The sequence below is a fragment of the Peromyscus eremicus genome, chromosome 23, assembly GCF_949786415.1.
Source record: "Peromyscus eremicus chromosome 23, PerEre_H2_v1, whole genome shotgun sequence".
Taxonomy (NCBI): Eukaryota; Metazoa; Chordata; class Mammalia; order Rodentia; family Cricetidae; genus Peromyscus; species Peromyscus eremicus.
The window spans coordinates 6,060,231-6,078,033 of NC_081438.1; the positions used below are offsets into that span (position 1 = coordinate 6,060,231).

Consider the following 17,803-nt stretch of genomic DNA (forward strand, 5'->3'; position numbering starts at 1 on the left):
ATAGCTTGTGTAGCTTTTGTTGACTAGCTCATCCAGTAAGATCCGCCTTTCTGGGCACTCTGGAAAATCCTTCCTGTTCTCTTTTTCAAGCCATCATTGTTACATGTGAAATTCATTTTCAGCTGGAGTCTGTGCACTTGAGTCTTCTACCTTGGTGTTTAATAATCATAAGAAATTAATAATTTCTCTCTTACAGTAGTCTTTATACCTTGTCCCTGGGAGTCGTTTTTGTTTTGTTTTGTTTTTTGTTTGGCTTTTGTTCCTGCTTGGTCTCATTTGTGTTGCTATTTCTTTTAAGCCATAGATTCTGCTTTGTGTCTTTATTTTATTTTCGGAGCAAGAGTCGTTTTAAGATGAAGGTTTGCTGTGTAGCCCAGGATGGCCTTCGACTTATAATCCTCCTGCCTCTGCTTCCCGATTGCTGGGGTCTCGGGTGCACACTCCCATGCTTCATGTGCTTTTTCTTTTTCTTTTCTTTTTTTTTTAAGATTCCTTTTTTATTTAGACTTAATGTGTGTCTGTGTGAATATATGCCACGTGAGTGCAGTGCCTGTAGAGGCCAAAAGAGGGCACCAGAGTCCCTGGAGCTGAGGTCACAGGATGTTGTGAGCCACCTGGAGTAGGTGTTGGCAACCAAACTTGGGTCCTGGAAGAGCAGTACACACTCTTAACTCCCGAGCTATCTCTGCAGCCCTATCCATGTCTTTTGTATGCCTCTGGTATGATCTGGGTGGGGAAGAGTCTTCTGGATAAGAGATGTTATCCTTTCTCTAACAGCAACCTAACATCCCTGCCATTTCTGAGAGACATGTTTACCAAGCTGGAGAGAGTTCTCCTGAGGGTCAGTATGGGAAGGCATCACTGGATTCACACCTCCATTCTTTCTGGAAGACTTTGTTGGCCATTACTACCACCACTGACCATTCACAGGGACCCATCCAGGCTGACAGATGATAGAGGGAACTCATGAGAGGCTTTCCTGTGGAATGCCAACTCATCAGCTTCTGGAGAAAGGAGCACCTGTTGGTTAACTGGGATGCTCTGGGTGGGTGATCCTGACATCTCCCCATGCAGGACAGATTACTTAGAAGACCTCATTACTGAAGGCTGGAGAGATGGCTACATGGTTAAGAGCACTTACATCTATTACATCAAACTAAATCTGAGTTTGGTTCCCAGAACCCGTGCTGGATCACTCTAGCTCCAGGGGATCTGATGCCCTCTTCTGGGCCTCCCTAGGCCCTTTATAGACTGACTGACTGACACTCTCTCTCCTCTCTCTCTCTCTCTCTCTCTCTCTCTCTCTCTCTCTCTCTCTCTCTCTCTCTCTCTCTTTCTCCCTCTCCCTCTCCCTGTCTCTCCTTCCCTCTCACCCAGATAAAATAAATCTTAAAGAAAGCATGCCCCATTGCTTTTGGAAGGCTGCATGGTGGGCACAGACTCCGAATGGAATGAGCCTTCGTGGCTATATTAGACAGCCCACACATTACTCATAGTAACACACTGTTCCTGCCAAGCAGATGGGTGCAGTCATGCCTGCTGGTCAGGGTACCCTTTTCTGTGGGCAGGGCACAATGCAGCTGATTTATTCAATGTTTTCTTTTTTGTTTGTTTTTGTTTTTTTATAATGGGTGCCTTATCAATTCCAATCCCGCTTGGATGCTGGCGCTGTCTACTTCAGCTAGTATCTCTTCATCTCTTAGAGTAGAATTACTTTTATAGCTCGTTTGCATTCATTGCTTATGACTTACCTTGTTTAATAAGGTGTGTTTGTGTCTGTCTGTCTGTCTGTCCTTCTTTAAACTAGTTTTATTGTTACAAGTTGCCTCCTGCTGTTGAGTTTAGGGATACTATTATTTAAACAAGATTGAGAATGTGATCTTCCAGGGACAGGGTCCTCTGGAGACCAGTGGACGCCACAATGGTTTGCATGATACCAGCTATACAGAATGACTCTTGTAAGGAAGGTGCTATGCCGCCTTGGTTTCTGGGACTTCTGCCAAGTCTGGATATTGATCAAGCCCCAAAGTTCTATCATCTCTACCAGAACACTCATTATGATGCCACTTGCCCCCAATATTTAGTCTGGGGGGAAAAAAAAACAGTCATGCCGTCTCTTTGTTTATATTCTGCTTTGAGAGTGGATTGAAAGTAGTTTGGCAAGATATAAAGCAGGAGAGCTGGACCCAGTAAGAATGAAAAGGCAAATGTGGGGTAGGTACCTAGAAGACAAGATGGAGGGAGGGAGGGAGGGAAGGAAATGACCTTAAAGGAGTGTATGCCAAGAAGATGTAAATTTTCACTCTAGTTGGGTGAATGGCGAGGAGGACAGACAGACAGACAACTTTCTTAGCTGCTCTTGGAAGAACCACTGTTAGTTAATGCATTTTGTCATCTGTTTTCTTGGATGTACTCTGAGAACATCGAAGCTTGGAAACAAAGCTTGAGACATAAGTGACTTAATCCGTCGACAGATCACTTGCTGTGTGCCTAAGGCTGTGTCCTTAGCCTTTTCTCCCAAGGATAATAGCCTGTGATCCTCGGGTCATTTTTCTCTGCAGGGCCCAAGGATGACACATGTATTCCTCTGCTCTGTGGGAGTCGGGCGGGGGGGGGGGGGGCAGGCAGTGGTCATGTATCTTTCTGTGTCCGTGTGGACGGAGGAGGACATAAAACAGAGCGTGCGTCACTGCCGTTTATCTGTGGGAAATGAGTCCCTTAAATCCTGCCTTGCTGCTCTGGTTGGAATGTGCCGTGTCTACTGGCTTCTTGAAGCCCTGCACAGCAGCTAGTCACGACTTAATTTAGTCGGATGAGATCACTGCCTTCAAGAATCCTTACAAAAAACACCAAAAGACAAAAGCCGCCCCTAGTTCTAGGAACTCGGGCTCTCTCTTGCACACGAAGGTCCATGGAAGTACAGGACTTGCTCATACTAATGGGAGACGACGCTGGTCGTCACGGCACACCAGCCCACGAGAGGCTGAGCCTACACAGAAGACCCTGGTCCAAGGAAGAAAGAAAACGGCAGAAATGCCATGGGTCAGACAGCTGTCTGCAGACCTGTCCTGGGGAAGCCCTCCACCTCACCCCACAGGCTTCCATTCCCTTCTGACGCCTTGAGCCTTTGCCTGACTGGCTCCTTCTTGTTGTGTCTCGGACCTGGTTATGGACAGCATGTGGCTGCCAAGTGAAGGACTTGGTTGGCTTGGTTCTGAAGAGCAAAGGAAAAAATGGCCACAAATGCAATCCTTTATTACGTTCTCATTGTTTAAGGCCTGCGTTTCGGTCCAACATGAGCATCAATCAAATGAAATCAGCCAGATCTAAAGCGATCTCGTAGGAGGTCTGTGAGCCTCATGGCATGATTTTTTTTTTTTTATCCACGAAAGGGAATGGTCAATGGGCTATTATGGCTCAATTCAAAGAGGCGGTCGTCTCCCAGGCTGGGAAGGGAGCAGTTACCTGGTCCGGCCTCCACCCCTGGGCCAGATTGGATGGAACACTGTTCCATTAGAGTTCTCCGTTGAAGGAGCTTGGCAGGAGCAGCTGGGAGGCCTTTGTGTGCCCTCTGTTCTCCGCTTCTCACGCTGTCCAGCCTGTTGATCGCCTTTGTGTTGAAACTGGCCACTAAGAGCTGAGGTTGGATCAGGCTAGACACCTGCAGCAGAGTCAGACTGTAACCCCGTGCTTTTAGAGGCCGCTCCTGACTAACAGAAGACAGTCTTCTGCCCGCTCGCAACCCAGAAGACAGTGCCACCCCTTCCTGCAGAACTGGGTCTGCAGACTTCGTAGCGCACAGCTGTGTTTTGGCCATTAGAGTTCCTCTGGCTAGCCTGGGAGAGAAGTGGCATGCACTTTCTTTATATGCACCAGCAAGGCTTCACGGGTGGCAGTGGCATGCACTTTCTTTATATGCACCAGCAAGGCTTCATGGGTGGCACTGTGGTCCTGACCCCATGTTCTTTTACTGATTTGGTCAAGAGACCGAGCTGAATACTAAGCAGCAGAAAGCTTCGGGCACTGATGGAAAGATCCTCCTCACTGCACAGTGCGATTACAGAACCCAACGCCGTCGCCTTTGATTTGTCGGAGTCATTAATCAGTGTGCGGGCTCTTATCCCTTTACGAGAACATCAATCCTCATATTTAATTAGGAAGCTGTTGGCATAATGGTCAAGATGTGAACTTGAGGCATGAAACCAGAGAGGATGGAGGCCTGTGGGCTGTGGATCCCGGAAGGTGGCCGGCCACCGAGCACTGCCTTCCTGTCCTCCACCCTGCAGCCCATCTCTCTTGCCATTGTAGTTCAGTTTCCCTTTTCTCATAACTTTCCTTCCAATTATTGAATGTATAAAGACTCCCAGAGACAACTAGAGAGTGTCCCTGGCCCTTGGGCCAGGCCTTTAGTCCTGAGGTTCCCAATGGGCCTGGGGATCCCTGCGAGTTCTTGAGGTTTGGCTGTTTTCATGATAATGTTGTCTGGTTGGCATAGTTCACTGTGTTACACTACATTCACTATGTTAACATCTTTACTTTCTGGGGTCCCTGATAATTTTTAGAGCATAAATACTTAATTAGCACCCAGTGGTTTCATTGGCGTAATCCAAAGCTTGTCTCGGGTGTATCACCATCCTTGAATCCATGTTGTGTGGTTCCTTTCTCCAAGTTCAAAGGAAACTTAAATATCTTATACTGTTTTCTTTTCAGTTTTTGAAAAGATTTTTTATTATTATTATTATTATTATTATTACTATTATTGGTTTTTCAAGACAGGGTTTCTTTATGTAGCCGTATCTTTCCTAGAACTTACTCTGTAGACCAGCCTGACCTCGAACTCACAGAGATCTGCCTGCCTCTGACTCCCGAGTGCTGGAATTAAAGGCGTGCGCCACCACCGCCCAGCTAGATTTATTGATTTTTATTTTATGTCTATGGGTGTTTTGTCTGCACGTCTGTCTGCGCTACGTGCATACAGTGCTGGAGGAAGCCATAAGAGGGTATCAGATCCCCTGGAACTAGAGTGGTATAGGTGGTTGTGAGCGGCCACGTTGGTGCTGGGAAACAAATCCAGGTCCCCTACAAGTGCTCCTAAGTGCCGAGTCCTGTCTCCAGCCCCTCTTACTGTTTCCTTTCTGGGGTCAGTGGGGTGGTCAGTAAAGCTGATGGTTGTCCTGACATACAGAACAGGGTCAGTTTTACATTCTGTATTCATGCCTCCCCGTTAATGATAATGCAGACCCGTGATGTCGGTGGCTCAGTACATTTGGCCTCAGCGAGGTTTGGTGTCTGATGGATCCAAATGATCCAAAGCCCCCATAATGGTCAGTTTTCATGGGGATGAATTATCCATGACTGAAACTTCAGATTCCAACTGAACAGTTGAATGAGGTCCCCCCCCCCCAGCTGAGGACTGAACCCAGGGCCTTAAATCCCCAACCCCAAATTATGGTTTTTTTGTTTGTTTGTTTGTTGTTGTTGTTGTTGGTTTTTTTTTTGGTTTTTGAGACAGGGTTTCTCTGTGTAGCTTTGGAGCCTGTCCTGGAACTCACTTGGTAGCCCAGGCTGGCCTCGAACTCACAGAGATCCACCTGGCTCTGCCTCCCGAGTGCTGGGATTAAAGTTGTGCACCACCACCGCCCGGCAAATGAGTTTTTAATGGTGTGGAGTTACTGGAATCTTTGCTATTAATAAAGTGTAACAAGGAAGAAAGTGTAAAGGGCTTCGGCACCCCTGTGTGGCCCAGGGAGCCTTAGCTTTGAAAGAACTCATTCCACACTCTCTGTTTCTTATGTGAGCGTTTATACCAAGTGGAGGGGAGGTGTGGTGTATGTATGGATGAGTCTGCATGCGTATGTCATGTGAAGTGGAGACCAAAGGTCTGAATCAAGGGTTCCAGTGCTCTCTACTTTATTTTATTTGAGACAGTGTTTCACTAAACCTGTAGCTTGCCAATCGGCTAGACTGTCTGGCCAGTGAGTCCCTGCAATCCTCCTGTCTCTGCCGCCCAGCCCTAGGGTTACAGCGGTGCTCACGGGTGCTCAGCTTTTTAGGTGGGTGCCGGAGAACAAACTTAAGCCATTTCCCCCGCTTCATTTTCATATTTTCTAGAGTGACCTTAGCCTGGTGAGGGCATATTTAAATAGAGCAGATTGGCTCAAAGACCGAAAATCTCTTCTATCTCTCCCTTTAAAAAGCAACAGTAATAACAAAATAAATTACAAAAACAGCACCCCCAAATCTTGCTGACCCTGATGTAGAGGTGATTAGTGTACGAGACTGTTCTTCCTTGATAAAGCCTTCATTTCGTCCATGGTGATCATGGTGAGCATAGGAGAGGCCTGAGGGGGGTCATGGAGGCAGACTCTGCTTGGTCATTGGTTGCAAATGAGATCTCAACAGTAGTACAGATGGCTTTGTTCTGAAGCTCGGTAAATATTATTCTTGCCCCAGCAAATTAGTCTTTTGTTGATACTGGGTATATTTAGTCAGCATCCCATCACGGTACGGAGTACCCGAGATAATTCACGTATAAAGAAAAGTGATTGGTTTGGGGTCACAGTTTTGATGGCTCTTGTCCGTGACTGATTAGCTCCTTGTGTTTGGCTCCATGGCAGAGCAGTGTGTGGTGGCGGCGGAAGGGGGGCCACACTGAACACGTACTGCTCACCTCGTGACCAGAAAGCAAGGGTGGACGGGGAGAGTCAGGGGCTGGACCCACAATCACTTTCAAGGTTCTGACTTCAGGGACCTCTCACTAGGCCCTCAGTAACTCTCAGTAGTGGGTCTACATAGGCAACATCTAGACACAGATTTCCAGTTGCCCTTGTCCCGCCTGAAGGATTTCTGTGTGGTGTGGGTCTGCTGGGGAGGCATCCCTTTCACCCTATGTCCGTGGCAGGCCTTCCTCTGGTCTTCACTGGGGAGAGATACTTGCGCTGGCTACTTGAAAACGTTGCTCTGTTGTCCTCAGGCACAGCCCTCCCACAGCACCATCTGAACATCTGACGTCCGTGTTCATGTATGGCTGTGCTGCTCAGGTTTTTTTTTCTTTTTGTCAACTCAACACAAGCCAGGGTCACCCGGGAAGAGGGACCTTCAAACGAGAAAATGTTTCCATCAGTTGGGCCTGTGGCATTACCAATAGATGTGGGAGGGCCCAGCCCACTGTGGGTGGTGCCATCCCCTTGGCAGGTGGCCCCTGGTTGTGCAAGAAAGCAGGCCGAGTGAGCCACAGGGGAACAAGGCTGCTTCAGTTTCTGCCTGCAGCTTCCTATCCTGCTTGAGTTCCTGCCTTGACTTCCTTAGTGAAGGACAATGGCTTTGGTCATGATGTTTTACTATAGCTACTGAAACCCTCCCCAAGACAGCGTCTCTTCCTGAGGAGTCTAGTAGGGCAACTGCGGACCAGAAAAACCATTCCACCCATGTCTGGCTCGGTGACCCAATGATTTTATTGTGGTTACTCATATGAACATGGACAGCAGATTATGGGTAGCTGTGCTACCCAGTTCCCTTCTTTTGGCCATCATTTACTGTGTATTCTCAGGAAAGCCTTCCCCTTGCCAGTGAAGGGGACTGTTGATAGGTCAAGGCCCCTGAGGACCTATCATCCAACCTGGAAGACAGCAGCCCAACACTCAGCTTTTTGCCCTGTGTATAATGGTCTTTATTTGCCTGGTTTGATGAGTTTCTTGCTGCTGGTTTTAAGCAATTTGGTTGTGACGCGCTTAAGAATAATTGTCTTTATGTTTCTTCTTTCTTTCTTTTTTTTTTTTTTTTTTTTTGGTTTTTTTTTTTTTTTGTTTTTTGAGACAGGGTTTCTCTGTGTAGCTTTGGAGCCTGTCCTGGATCTCACTCTGTAGCCCAGGCTGGCCTCAAACTCACAGAGATCTGCCTGGCTCTTCCTCCTGCGTGCTGGGGTTAAAGGCGTGTGCCACCGCTGCCTGGTGTCTTCATGTTTCTTAGGCTTGGAGTTTGCTGCAGTTTTTGTATCTGTGGGTTCAAAGCTCTTAGCAGCTTTGGACATTTGTGGCCGTTGCCCCTTGCAGCATTTTCTCCAGCTCACCCCAGACGCCTTCAGAGACTCCAGTTAACACATGTTCTGCTCCCAGCTGCCTCAGCTCTCTGTTCGCTTTTACAACTCTGGAAAACTTTATTTCACTGTCATCGCTGGGTTTTATTTTGTATAGTTTCTATTGCTGTGCCTTCGGGTGTACTAGTCTCTGTCTAACGTGTCTCTAACCTATTATAAATGTCTTGGAAAATAGACACATTAGAGAGAACATCATAGTTCTAAGGTTTTTAAGTTGCCTTATAGACTTTGATGGAGAACAAGTTTTGTTTTGTATAGGAAGATGACTCCTTTTGCCTCTGCCCGAGACTGGATGGTTTGTTGACTCCAATCCAATCCAATCCAAACTAATCTAATCTCTCTGGTCTCACGTCCCCTGGGGAGCCCCGCCTCCTCTTCCCCTCTTCCCCTGTTGTCTGTTGTCCTTTGAAAACTTTGCTGATTTCTGCTGCCATCCTGCTCTAAGTCACCATCATTTCTTTCTTGACAGGCAACCCTGCCCTCCTGGGGGCTTCCCTGCTCCGTGGTCCCTTTGTCCCATTTTGATCTGATTTCCACGACATCCCAGCACTATTAAGACAACTGTGAGGCCACGATCTTCTTCCTGTCCTTGGTTTCCAGTTCTTTGGACTTTGAATGAACCCCAGATGCCTTTCTGGGCTTTTTTTTTTTTTTTTTTTTCCTTTCTCTTGCTTTGATTTTTTTTCCAAAACTGACCACGACTCAGAAGAAAAATCTAGTTTTCCTTGCAGTCCAATGCAAGAGAGAATATACAGTCACCTTTGGAGGTTGATTTTCAGGACCTCTCACCGATACCTCAATTAGCAGGTGTTCGAGTCCCTTCCATGCAATGGCCTGGACCTTGGGCATGTCCTCTTCTGTGCTGTGAACCATTTCCAGAGCGCTTAGAATACTAATACAGTACAGATGCTGTGAAGATAGGACACTGTGTTTTCTCAAGAATAATGAAAGCCCATGTTCTATTCAGTACCAGTGCTCTCCCCCCGCCCTGTCCTGGTTGGGGCTTCTCTGCTGTGATAAAACACAGTGACCAAAAGCAACTGGAGAGGGAAAAGGCTTCTTTCATCCTGCAGCTTGGAGTCCACGATCCCGGGAAGTCAGGGCGGGAACTCAAAGCAGTAGCTGAAACTGAGGCCATGGAGGAACGCTGCCCACTGGCTTGCCCTCCATGGCTTGCTCGGCCATGGCTTGCTCGGCCTGGTTTCTGCCTGCCCAGGTATGGCACCACCCCCAGCGAGCTGGGCTCACTGGCATCATCAAGATAGACTTGCCTGTAGGCAAATCTTATGGAGGCATTTTCTCAGTTGAAGTTCCCTCTTCCCAAATGACTCTAGTTTGTGTCAGGTTGACATACAGTGAGCCTGCATGTTCCCTAGAATATTTACTGTTCATGGCTGGTTGAATGCATGGATGTAGACCTCCCCACCCCCACAGGGAGTCGCTACCTATATTTCATGAATTCTAAGGTAACTCAAATCAGGATGCGTCTTACAGTCATATATACACACAACCATGCAAGGGGTTAGTTGGCCACACTTTTTCTAAATGTCACGTAAAGTTGAGACAACCAATGCCTATTAAACCGGGTGGATTGTGGGTCTAAATCAAAGCTTTTGAAGTCAGTGCTCACCTTTACCACCCAAGGCATACTGTCTCCTGTCAAGCCCTTCCTGTTTAATGGAATGCAACCAAAAGACAGACCGAATCCTTCCTTGACAAGCTGGCTCCTGGGTCCGAGTCTAAAGAACCCGGTTCTGCCCACTTGGCACTTTTTAGTCCGTCACCCGTGTCAAGGCCTTTCTTGCCTCGGGGTCTTTGCCGCTGTCTTCCCACACCAGAATGAAGACATGGGTTACGTGTGCGCATATCTGATCTTAGCGCTGATCGGAATTGTGTTGGTCAGCTTCCCGTTACTATGACAAAATACTCAGGTTATGCAACCTGAGGGAAAAGTTACTGCTGTTCATGGTACCTGAGATTCTAGCTTGTGATCCTTTGGCTTTGTTACAGTTTAGTGTTATCCAGATGGGGCATATGGTGGAGGGAGGGGGAGAGAAGGAGAGAGAGAGAGAGAGAGAGAGAGAGAGAGAGAGAGAGAGAGAGAGAGAGAGAGAGAGAGAGAGAATGAGAATGTGTTAGTTCAGGGTTCCAATATCTTCTTCGAGAGCCGCGCATGGCCTAACTTCTAGCTAGACCATATGCCTTGATGGCTTTACCACCTCCCATTAGTGCCGCAGGCTGACTACAAGTCTTTAACACAGGGCCTCTGGAGGGCGTTTGAGATTCAAACTATAGCAGAAATTCTGCTGTTTTAGGGTAGCTTTGCCTCAGAGAAAGTTGGGGTGTTTACTTCTAGGTCAGTGTGGGTTTTATGAATCTCAGCAGCTTTAATTTTTAAAAAGTCTCTGCTTTTCCTGACAATGTCTCTTTCTCATGCATGTGTGTGTCTGTGTCTGTCTTGTCTGTCTACTAGGCTGGAAAGGGGATCAGTTGGAGGGAAGAAGGAAAGTTACTCATATTTTCAGAATTTGGGGTTTGGTTTAGGGCCGATGAAGAGGAGTATGTATGGACATCGTCCTTTATTACCTCCCCTTCCCCAGCTCTCCCCTGGTACTAGTGTGAATGTGAAAATGTCTGTCTGTCTGGTGTTTGTGATAGGGTCTGAGTAGCGAACTCCCTTCACACAGACCCGTATGTCCCTGATGCTGCAGATTGCTGATGCTGGGGATGAGGTGATTAATTGGTTCCTCCGCAAGGCGGATGCTGGGGCTGCTGCAGCCTTGCACCTGGCTTCTCAAGCAAATTGCTGGCCTCTGGATTCGACCCATAGCATGTAGGACTGCATCCTGCCTCATGAAAAGTTCATAATGCGCTTCTTACCTTCCAGGCACATAGAGATGAAATCCAGCGCAAATTTGATGCTCTTCGCAACAGCTGCACTGTGAGTACAAACAAGCCAAAGAGGGGCAGACGGGGGCAGAGGGCAGAGGGGAGTCTCTCTGCAGTGGCATTGTTGGTGACTGAGTTTCCGTACGCTCTTGCGGCTTGAAGACCAGAGTGCTTTGTCTTGCTATAGTTTTTCAGGGGGCTGCTGGTTTTAAGGATGTTAAAGCCATTCTTTAGGTTTGGGAGGGGGAGGTAGTTGGGATGGTTAAAATAGTCAAACAGTTCTCACTGTAGCTGGGTGTGGGAGCACACACCTGTACAGGTAGCTGAGGCAGGAGGCTGGTGAGACCAGGGTGAGGCCGGGCTACAGATGAGAACTTACCTCGAAACAGAAAGCCAAAAACATTTTATTTTCACCCTCACTACGAAACTGTAAATAGACTGAGTAGCTTCCACAATGCTCTCCAGGTAGCCCATCCCCTTCCCCACGTGGGCAAGAAACTATCCAAATGCCAGGGACTGGTTCCCCACATGGCTTCTCAGCCTGTGGCCTCTGCCGAGAAGAAGGGCCAATTCAGCTGTGGACCAGGAAAGTGAATCTTCCTAACAGGGAAAAGTCTTTCCTTTAATATGCAAATTCACAATCTAGGACCCTTGTGGGTGACATCACTTCTGTGAGCGTTCCATCAGCAGGCGAGCGTCACTCACGGGTTACATAATCTAGTCAAGTCAGTGAAAAAGCAAGAGTCTATTTTGATCAAAATGAAGGACAGAAATAGGCCCCCGTTAGGAGACAGGACGCCGTCCTTATTGGTGCTTCCGTGTCTTTAGTCTTTTTGTGGATTTTTTTACTTTCTCGGTCCTCGGTGGTCTTGTCTCTGCTTGTACTATATACGCCTGTGAGTTTCCAGAAACACCCCCTCCCACACGTGTGTACATCTGTCCTTTATCTTCACAAGGACCTCGTCACCACCTCTAACGGGGCCCTTGGTCTTGGGTGCACTCTGTCAGAGTTTGGCATCTTAGCCACCTGAACGGCCACGTGTAGATGCAGCTGCAGGCTGTCCCAGCCCTAGGCGGCTCCCACGGTCACCTGTGAGAACCCTTAGCCCCACAGGGTTCCTGTCATTCTGGCGCCAGAGCTGGGTTTTGTCTGACCTTGAACTTGATGTGAGTGGGATTGGAGAGAGGGCTGAGAATCCCTCCTCTTGCTTTGCACTGTCTGTGGAAGTCCTTCATGTGGACCTGGCGACAGTTTGCTCTTTTTTGTTTTCCGTGGTATTTTCAGTGTGTGACTAGAACCTCAGTTAGGTCCACTCAGATGGCCTTTGCATCCTTTCCATGAGGAATAATCCCTTCCGTACTTTAAAATTGCAAGTTTGGCCATAAGGGAACCTGCTGGTATGTGGAATTAACTTGATTTCTGGTTTAACTTATGTTATGTTTATACTTTCTAAATTTGGTTTCTGTGAGACAATTTCTAATATTTGTTTCTTTTACCACTAGTATTTGGTGGCATGGCCTCTGGGCCCCTTTCCGAATTGATGGGGAGGGGGGCAGGCATCTAAACAGAGTATCCTCCACTCCACATATCAGCTGGAACAGCTGGGAGACACAGTGGTCCAACCCATGGGCTCTGGAGTCAGGCAGACAGGGTTCATATTATAAAATGGCCTCTAGACGCTCCCATTTCTTCATTGTAAAATGGGGCTAGCCTGTGTAGCCTCGCTTCCAGCATGACATTTATGTTTCTGGTTCACAGTTAATGACTGTGCTTTGGGTGCTGGATGAGGGAAAACTGACAAGTATTTGAGTTTCAGAATCAGTAAGACCTCAGGAACAGGGGTCCATTGGCATTGGAGACAACCTCACCTCTGCAGTAATTAAATACGATGAGATGTCCAACGTGGGTACATGGGCTTGACCTTAGGAAAGGGCCAAGTGAGGGTGGCTTCTCCGGTTACCTCAGGTTCCTAGCATAATCTTTGGTTTGGAAAACTGGCCTTTCTATGTACAAAACCCTAGGAACTACTGCTTCAAGGCATTTAGCCACAGTAGTGGGTCTCCGTGACACAGTCAAGTTCAAGGCCACTTTAAAGAGGCTATGGGAGCTTGTCCTGGGTATTCCTTCCCTTTGGATGCTATCCAAGATGGCCTCTGCTAGGAAGTGTCACCTCTGTTACTGGCAAGAGCGCTATACTCCCTCAGTCACGAGGAGCGCCCAGTTAGCGCTTTCACAAAGCTCGGAGGGCAGGAGACTTCCAGGCTCAGACCACTTCTGTGTTTTGAAGGGATTTTAAAAAAAGGATTCGATTCAATCTGGCACCCAAACCCCTCCCTAAGTCTGTTTTAGAGGGGAGCTGGTGGGCAAGCATATGACACAGCTTTAATTATGAATCAATCTGTCAGCTATAAGATTAAAAATAAATAATATGCAAATAGCTGCCTTCGGGAAAGTAGGCATTAAAATAGGATCAGTCCTGAGCCTTCCACTGGTGCTCATTGTTTGCCTGGTCCCTCCCACCCTAAAACGCCATTGGTCCTCTTCCTTGGGTAGGTGTGATGGGTCACTGTACAGTTCTGTGGTGGTGAGGTTCACAGGTAACTCCAAATAGAGAGCTTGGGGGTATATGTCATACATATATGTATATTTTTTTTCTGACATTGAGAGTAGACAGTTTTATACTCTTGCTTGCTCTTAGAACTGTACCAAGATCTGTTGTCTGCAAAACGGCCTACAAGAAAACCTGGCTGGCCCCGTGTGGGGAAGCTGCCCTCTGCCTTGTCTTTTTTTTTTAACTTGTGAAGGTAGAATTAGGCTTTCCATTAATCTTTTTTTTTTTTTTTTAACCCTCTGTTCTTGGGGCCTAAAAGTTGAGGGACTCTCATAACTGAGTCTGTCAGTAAACAGACCATCTGCCCTCAGCGTGGAAAGAATTTACTTATGGTCACAAAGATGACCTGGTTGAAAAGCAAGGACACCAGGCATATTGGCACACACCCATAATCCCAGCACAGAGGAGGCTGAAGCAGGAGGATGGTGAGTTTGAGGCCAATCTGGGTTATATATGTCTCAGAAACAAGAGTAAGAGAAGGCCTAAGTGGCCTGTGCATCCTCGTCACCCATTTCCAAGGACAGCATCATGGAGGGGTAAGAGACGAGGCTTGAATTTCAGGCTGCGGTCAAGGTTTGACCTCTTCACCTGCTAGCTGCGTGCCCTCGGTGAAGTCACTTAGCCTCCTGGTTGCCCCAATTTCCCCATCTATAAAATGGAACTAAAACAACCCTTCCCAGAACAGTTGGAGGGATTGCTTGTTATACTTCAGTCCGGTGATAGCGTCTTATGTCAGCTCCGTATCTATAACCTCCAAGCAGGCAGAGACGGGTCTCACACCTCACCTCAGCCACTAGAAAAGGGTGGAAGCCAGCGTGTTCTGACTTAGACAGATGGGAACGCCCATTGCACACAGATGCACGCATGCACACGTTACCCTCATCTAGTCAAATGAGGAAAATGGAGACAATAGAAGATACAGAACCACCCATCAGATGCTGGGCATAGAAGCCAAGACAGGTCCCTCAAAGACCGGATGACACCGGAATGGAGGGACCCTTCCCTCTTTAAGAGACCTACCTCAAGACGGGGAAGAGCCCGGACCCTGCCACCTCATTAGTTTTTCGAGGGTCTCTTCTTCAGCTCTTTATAATCTTATTTTGGGCAAAAGAGAAGAGATGACAGGAATGGGTTCATAATAAACTGTATTTTTTTTTCTTGTGAATCAAAGAAAGGAAGTAGGTGCCTAAAAGCTTAAATATAACCTTGAATGGCAAGGAAATTATATATTCTCTGTGAATAGATTTTCTGCAGTTGGTCTGTTCCCCAAGAGGCTTTCAGAATGAAACACCATTTTGGTCATTAATTTATATCCCGTATCTCATGCTGCAGGACTCGAGTAGCTACAAGACAATTTAAAAATAAAAGATCAAGAATAAATATAGTATTTATTTCCTTGTCACAGATGGAGAAACAAACCTACCCAAGTTCAAACTCATTTGAGTTCTAGAATCTTCCAGGCTTGCTTGTCCCATTCTGCTCATTTTCTCTGGGGAAGGGACAGAAAGAAATGAAACCGTTAGCCAGGCGGTGGTGGCTCACACCTCTGCTCCCAGCGCTCGGAGGCAGAGTCAGGTTTTGAGGCTAGCCTGTTCTACAGAGTTCCAGAACAGCCAGGGCCACACCAAGAAACTCTGAGAAAAGAGGAGGAGGAAAAGGAGGAGGAGGAGGAGGAGGAGGAGGAGGAGGAGGAGGAGGAGGAAGAAAGAAAAAGGAAGAGGGGAATGGTTAAATAGAGACGCTTACAGTTTAGGGGAAGGACCTCAAATGGTGGGGTTACTCTGTGTAGGATGAAGATAGGTTGAATGTGTGGAGTTGTCCATCTCAACTTAGCCATGGCACCGGACCACGGACATAGGGACACTTGAGGCAAACTGTCCGTGGGGAGTGGTACAGCGCACAGATCCATTTCTGGGTTTCTAAGGAAGCCTGTCCAAGTGTCTGGCCAGACTCTTCATTGCCTACTCATAGCTCACAGTGCACCTCTAACCAGCTCACAGGGATCAACGTGGATTTCCACGGTCCAAACAGGTCACCTGACCACATCTACCCTGAGAGGCTAGCTGCCCACTAAAATGGGCTTTCTGGAGTACATCAAAGAAACATCCTTAGTTTATGTTCTTTAATTCTGTGTGCCTAGGGAGACTTTCTATAGTTTTAAATTGATCAAGAGAGTTGAAATAAGGTATTAGGCGTGATAGCAAAGCTAACAGATCACGAACTATGTCTGTTGTGGGTGTGGAAACCCGAAACAGTTAATAACTGTAGGTTTAAAGACATTTCCTTTTAATTTACTTCTTTTGTTACATAAAATTTAATTTATGGCTCATATGTCGTATCCTAACTATTAGGAGAAAATTACCCTTAAACTTCTGAAGTATTTTATATAAATGTTCTCTACGAGCACTGATGGTAAGCCTCGGCAAAGAGAACAGACAAGCTGAACTGAAATTGGAAGTCATTCTGCCGTTGAACAGGGAAATAATTTAGTAAAACCAGATTAAATCTCTCTCAATAAAACGACAATTTTATATACTTGGAGAACTCACTGTGTAGCGGAATCCATTAAACCCGCATCGTGATGCAGTCAGTATTGTATCCTCAGAATTATCCAAGCTCCCCTTAAGATTTCTTCCCCGTCTTTGTTACACAGAATTAAATTCACTGTCTGTGATTTTATTCAAATGACCCTGAGTATCTTTCCTTGTGATTCGTCCCTGATAAAACATTATTTGGCTTTCTCAGACTGTGGCTGTCTGCAGTGGCGGTACCCTGTAGGTGGTGTCAAGGTCAAGTTCAGTTTAATTAGACAATTGCTATACCAGACAGCCCTCTGTCGTGACCCACGTTCCCCTCCTTGCGTAGTTCTTCCTGCTGTTCACCGGATCTCATTTGAACTTGCCCTGTCTGTTTAGCACTCGGTTGATTGGCTCTTGGCATATTTTCCAGATGTACCACAAGTTAGAGAGAGAGGAGACGCCTCCCCCCGATATGCGTGCTGGCGAGGGAGCTTGGGTTGGACGTTAAGTCAGACAGCTGCATGTTGGTTCCCATCGTCATGCCACACACGTGACACTGTCTCACTGCAGCTTTCAAGATGGCTAGTTCCAGAAGCATTTCCTTGCTGACAGTGACCCCTTTTTTGATCTATAACACCCCCCTCCTCACCCCCACCCCCACAGGTCATCACTGACCTGGAGGAGCAGCTGAACCAGCTGACTGAGGACAACGCCGAACTCAACAACCAAAACTTCTACTTGTCCAAACAACTTGACGAGGCTTCTGGCGCCAACGATGAGATTGTGCAGCTGCGGAGCGAGGTGGACCATCTCCGCCGTGAGATCACAGAGAGGGAGATGCAGCTCACCAGCCAGAAGCAAGTAAGATGAGAGGCCCAGCCCCGGGGTCCCTGGAGGACTCTTAGAAGGATTTAGAAGGGTCTGTGTGTTCTCTCTGGGGGTTCCATGACCAAGCTGGCTCCTGCAAACAGGCTCCTTGTCGATCCTGGCTTACAGCCAAGGATTATGGTTTTTAAAATGGCTTTTAGGGGTCCTGGGGCCAGAGGTGAATCAGAAGTTAAGAGCACTTACTGCTTTTCCAGAGTATGTGAGTTCAGTTCCCAGCACTCACATGGTGGCTCACAACAGCCTGTAACCTCCAATTCCAAGGGAGCCAATACCATCTCCCAGCCTCCATAGACACCTGCATACATGTGACTGACTCACACACTCACACATTCATACACAGACACACACACACAGACACACACTCCATAGACACCTGCACACATGTGAATGACTCACACACTCACACATACATACAGACACACACACACACACACACAAATACATATAAATAAAAATAACAATAGGAAATCTTTAAAAGTGGATATGACTGGTTTTTAAAGACAGGGTCTCACTGTATAACCATACATACCTAGCCAGAACTTACTAGCACAGTCTAGACTGACAGTGAACTCTTGACCTTGTCCTGAGTGCTGGGATTATAGGTGTGTGTCGTGTGTACACACACACACACACACACACACACATGCACGCACGCACGCTGCTTACCCTGTGACTGGCTTTGGGTTGTACCTCTAAGATGGCAGTACTGATAGATGACCTTTGGTCTGTTGTCGACTGGTCCCCTTGGGCTGTGGGATAGAGAAACAACCTGTCTGTGAGTCCGTGGTTGGGGTCTGTCT

General features: G+C 47.2%; 1 protein-coding gene across 1 annotated transcript in view; it reads left to right on the top strand.

Moving 5' to 3' along the window:
* Cit (citron rho-interacting serine/threonine kinase) overlaps positions 1–17,803 on the top strand; it is a 177,383-nt gene that overhangs the window by 119,760 nt on the left and 39,820 nt on the right. Inside the window, 2 exon segments of the mRNA XM_059248795.1 lie at positions 10,983–11,036; positions 16,779–16,976. Of these exon segments, the coding sequence (XP_059104778.1) occupies positions 10,983–11,036; positions 16,779–16,976 (252 nt within the window).